Source organism: Enhydra lutris, unplaced genomic scaffold (genome assembly GCF_002288905.1).
Source record: "Enhydra lutris kenyoni isolate GAN:26980312 unplaced genomic scaffold, ASM228890v2 scaffoldscaffold12, whole genome shotgun sequence".
In the NCBI taxonomy this organism is placed as follows: Eukaryota; Metazoa; Chordata; class Mammalia; order Carnivora; family Mustelidae; genus Enhydra; species Enhydra lutris.
In genome coordinates this window covers 53,242,274-53,247,015 of record NW_019154096.1, presented here as the reverse complement: position 1 = coordinate 53,247,015, position 4,742 = coordinate 53,242,274, and the positions used below count along the sequence as shown (strand labels likewise).

Sequence of the window (4,742 nt, the reverse complement as noted above, 5' to 3'; positions counted from 1 at the left end):
CGCTGCTCGCCAAGGTGCTCCCCTCCATCCAGTTTGTGCTTTTACCCTGGGGCCCTACCCACATGGACCTGGTTCCCCACCTGCAGGGGCAGACCAGCCCCAGTGTTGCTCAGATGGGGAGAACACCCTCCCTCCAAGCAAGTGTCTTCAGACTTGCTCCCTAGAGGGCAGCGCAGCACCCCCCTCTACCTGCCGCCCCAAGCTCCCTCTCTACATCCCGCAGGCACATGCCTAGGGAGCAGCTTCTAGAAGCCAGTGTCCTACTACCATGGGAAGCCTCCCAGGGAAATGTGGTCTTCATGTGCACACCTGCACGAAACACCTGTGCATCTGTGTCTCAGTTTGTTCATAAATCTTTATTGCATGCCTACTGTGCCTAGTCCTGTGCTAGGCAGTGTCCAATACAGAGTGGTATAAGATATGGTCCTGGCCTCAAATTTTCCAGAAGGACAGAAGTTAGACATGACCAAATGCCCATCTTAATGCACTGGCCTAAACCGTGCTCCATTATGCTTTTCCAGACCACAGATGGCCAACAGCAAAGAGGACTGCTGTTAGTAAGTGCAATTAGAACTTAGGTGAGGGGAGAAATTTCTAGAAGGTGAGTTTTGAGGAAGGGAAAACTGAGGCTAGGCCAAGGTTAGGGACTAGAAAAATAACAGTAGGAGCTGTGGCAAAGGGTAGTTCAGAAGACTGGCTGAAGAGGGCTGGAGGGAAGGTTATCAGGAAGAAGTGGAGGATCCCGGCTGCCTCTTTGTGTTTCCTCTGCAACCCCCTTCCCTGATACTTCCTCCCAGCCTAGCGACCAGGAGGCAGCTGCTGTCTTCTGCCTGGTTGGTCTATGCTGGAGGCTGTCCTGGCCAGGACACCTCCTCCATAGGCCTCTTTGCTTCCCACTTTCCCGAGCGTCTGCCTCTCTCCCTGCCCTCTGCCAACTTTTGTCTCCCTACTTAACCACCACCGTGTTCCCCCTATTAAGGGCACCAAAGCAATGAAAGGGCCCTGCTCCCCCTTCCAGGTCTTTTCAAGAGCAGGGATGAATACTCTCCCCACTCACGCACCCCCACAGGCCGGGGCTGCAGCCCTAGTAGTAATCCTCGCCCTCTTCACTCGCAGCCTCCTCCCCAGGAATCAGAGGCATGGATGGAACATGGGGGATGCCTGTGGAGTTCAGCTGGTCTGCAAACACATGTGGGCAAAGGAGAGAGAAGAGGAAAGAGGGGCTGTCAGTGAAGCCATACTTGCCTCTGAACCCACATGCGCATAGGCACACAGACACACATTCAAGGGCCTCAATCCACCACCAGCACCAACCCCCCCCCACCAGTCCCCAGAGCCCAGGGCTCGCCCTTACCTGGCGTGAGCACTGTCAGGCTAGCTGGAGCCTCGACCTGGCCCAGGGCATTGCGGGCCAGGCAGCGGTAGACACCTCCGTCGCTGGGACGCACAGCCTGGATCTGCAGCCAGCCTGTGACCTCAAACCTCTGGGGTCCACCCCTGAACTGGTGCCAGAGGTGGGGGTCAGCAGGGTCCTTCTAGGAGGACCCTGGGCTGCCCAGAGGAGGCCTTGACTCCCTCTCCTACCTGCACTGAGATGTGGGGGTCATCCCCGGGTAGCTGAACGTCCAAGCCGTCCTTCCTCCACTCGATGGATGCCATGGGGTAGGCAAACACCTCGCAGCCAAAGATCACATCCTGCCCCGTCACGTTCCAAACGTCATACGGGTGCAACACAATCTGGGGCTCTGGGGATGGAGATGGGAGGCCTGAGAATGGGCACATCTGACCCCAGAAGCAGGCCGTGTATGAACCATCATGGATGTGTTTGTGGGGGAAGACAGTCAACGCAGAGGTAAATACACACCCATACACGTGACTTGATCAGTACACACGGGTACATGTAAATGTAGGTACCGGTACACGCAAGGTATAAACTCCGAAATGGTGAGGTGCGAGCAGACAGGATGCCGCAGCTCAGCAGCCACACTGCATTCCTGATCTCTCCCCTGTCCTCATTCCACCCTAGAGGCCCCTATCCTGCCCTACTTGTAACTAACACCTCCCTCTACCCCCCCCTTCCTAACCAGATCCAGTTGCCAAAGACCCCAGGAACAGCCCTTCCCGCTCCCTACACACACCCTGGGACCAGGGAAGGAGGCGGGGGTTGGGGGGGGGACTCCCACGTGGGAAAGGCAGAGAACCTGAAACCAGATCTGGGCAGCGGGCAGAAAGCCTGCAGTTATGGGGTAAAGTCTTGGGACCCTGCCGGTGTTTGTTTTCCTGGCAGCCCCAGCCAGGCCAGAGCCCTCAAAGGGGCTCAGGAAGTGAAAGTGACTACCGCTGCCAAAGGAAACCTGAGGCCTGAATGGCCCTCAGCCCCCGGGGGTAGGAGGGAGGAGCTGGAAGAGCCCCCTCCTTCACGAATCCTAAGGCACAGAAGAAACCGAAGGGAGGTGGGGAGACTGGGCGAACAGCTTGCTCTACGAAATCGGAATCCGCCCAAAAGAAACCCGATTGCATCTCTCTGGAACCCAAGTCTCGCTGCCTGGGCCCCAGCAGTCTGGATAGACTGGGAGTCTTTGCTCTCTCGGTTTTGAGACCAGTCATCGGCTCTGTGCCTGCTCCCTCTGAGGGTGGGTCCCTGCCGGCCGGGTCTGGGGCTTCCACGCGCCTCAGAGGGGCACACAGCGTGCGGACAGAGCTCGGCCCCTGAAGGTGCTGGTCTCCGCGGACCAGCGGCAAGAGCGGGCTTACACTGGACTCGAGGACTCCCCGGCCTCAACTTTTTCTCTCCGCTGGCCAGAGACCAATTCAGTAGCAGGTCGGGGAGCAATGCCTCGAGTGCCCCAAGTGCCAGGGTAGGGCCAGCGAGCCGTGCGTACCGGATTCGCAGGGCCCCGGGTGCGCCAGCGTGAGGTTGGCGTCAGGCCGAGCGCGGGCCGCCTCCTGCAGGCGGCAGATCTGCGCGTAGGTGCGGCCGTCCGACCCGCAGAGCGGGCGCTGAGAGCGGCAGGCACACAGAGGCTCCGGCACCTCTCCGCGGCTCAGGTCGCCGCCCGCGTCCAACCGACACTCAAGCTGCTCGCCGCAGCGCCCGTAGAAGTGGGCGCTGGGGTCCAGGTCGCAGAGCTGGCCCTCGAGGTTGGCGCATTCCCAGCAGCAGCCGCACACGTCGCGCACCCGGCCGGCCAGGCAACCCTGCGGCTCGGCGCACTCTTCTGGCCGACAGGGAGCGCAGCCCTCGCCCTCCGCCAGCAGCCGCAGCCAGCCGCGCCGCAGGTAATCGGGGCCTGGGGACGGCCGTGCGCCTGTCGGGGGCGGCGTCCGCAGCAGCAGCAGCAGCAGCAGCAGCAGCAGGAGCAGCGAGGGCGGCGCCGTGGCAGCTGCGGGCTGCTGCGGCATGGTTAGCTGGAAGCCCTGCGAGCACTCCGGGCATCAGCGCGTTCGTGGCACCCTGCCAGGGAGGGAAGCCAGGTCAGGAGGTCAGAAGCGACCTCACTGTTCATTGTACCAAAGTTTGACCCAAGCACACTGCCCCCTCCCCTGCTGCCTTGGCGTCCAGCAGACCCTCCACACAGATGCCTGGTGACTCTCTAGGAGCCATCCAGTGATTGACTGGACTGTGTTTCTGGGGTTGGGGAGAGGTCAAAAGAACGGGTAATAAAGCTCAACCACCAGCGCGCGCACACACACACACCCCAGCGGCAGCACCACAGACCATCCAGCTCTGAAGCTTCCTGCCCTAGAGGAGGATGAAAATTGATGGCCCCAGAACTAAAGAGTTGTTAATAAGGGTGGGAATGGGGAAGAAGTAATGCCCCCGGGCCCAGAACGCTCACCTAGTGTCCAGGACTAAGCCCTTCAGAACAGCCCTGTCTCCGGTGGGAAAAAGCAGGCGGTGGAAAGAAAGCAGAGGCCAACAATCCGCTGGGCCTGCCAGCCACCTCTGCTCCGGCTTGAGGATCTCTGAGAGAGCCCACGGACTTGGGCTCAGAGAGCACCTCCTCCGCCCCTCTCCCCGCCTCTCGACGTCGCACTCAACCCCCTCCCTCCAGTTCTGAAGCTGCCAATTTCATGCAGCCGCAAGGGACCCTCCTGGGCCACTTCCCCTAGCTGGGCCAAAGTCACAGTGAGAAGTGAGGAGCCGGTAACCGGACACCGAAGCTGGGAGAAGACAAGGGGCAGGGTGGGGTGGGGGTTGGGAGTAGGGGATTTGGGGGTGGCTGGGAAGGTCGAGGGCTTGTCCCATCGGACTTTACAGTCCCTGGGGTCTGCCAGAACAGCTGCATAATAGGGAGGCAGTAGGAGCTCTGATGCCAAGTCGCGCGCTCCTGGAGGGCAGGGCCAACCAACGTAGTCGCCCCGCAGCCCAGGGCTGACTTCCTCGGGGGGCTATTGCAGGCTTGCCCATCCAGCTTCCCTACCAAGGCGCAGACCAGAGACTTGGCGCTTCCATCCGCCACCCCACAACTGGTCTCCTCCTCCCTCCCCACATCCGGCAGGTGCTTCAGCGCAACTGATTATAGAGGTCCCAGCTGACCAGCAGCTGCAGGGAGAGGTGGGCGGGGCGCCTCCCGCGCGGACCTCGCTCCGGGTCGGGATTACAGGTTACATTTGCAAGGCCCCCAAGGCTGGAGGCGTTCGGTCTCACGGCCGCCACCAGTGCCACCGTGGCACTCTGGGCTGGGGGTGGGGAGGAAAGCGTTCCTGGAGGCCCGCCCGCCTTACCCGGGGTCTGCCAG

At 61.0% G+C, this 4,742-nt stretch overlaps 1 protein-coding gene across 1 annotated transcript; it reads right to left on the bottom strand.

Annotated features, from left to right (window-relative positions):
- Positions 1-335: 335 nt before the first annotated feature.
- LOC111145163 (Kazal type serine peptidase inhibitor domain 1) lies at positions 336-3,894 on the bottom strand. Its single transcript, XM_022499863.1, has 5 exons — positions 3,840-3,894; positions 2,883-3,454; positions 1,585-1,745; positions 1,355-1,502; positions 336-1,179 (listed from the first exon to the last, which is right to left on the bottom strand). Exons 2-5 carry the CDS (start codon positions 3,400-3,402, stop codon positions 1,085-1,087), a joined length of 924 nt encoding a protein of 307 aa, XP_022355571.1. The 5' UTR covers positions 3,403-3,454; positions 3,840-3,894; the 3' UTR covers positions 336-1,084.
- Between the last annotated feature and the right edge of the window lie 848 nt (positions 3,895-4,742).

Bases quoted from the DNA above. Each gene is read 5' to 3' on its own strand.
- LOC111145163 (XM_022499863.1), bottom strand. From the start codon at position 3,402: ATGCCGCAGCAGCCCGCAGCTGCCACGGCGCCGCCCTCGCTGCTCCTG. The intron at 1,746-2,882 runs GTACGCACGGCT...CTCCATCCCCAG, and splicing joins CCCGGGGCCCTGCGAATCCG to AGCCCCAGATTGTGTTGCAC. The intron at 1,503-1,584 runs GTAGGAGAGGGA...CTCTGGCACCAG, and splicing joins ACCCCCACATCTCAGTGCAG to TTCAGGGGTGGACCCCAGAG.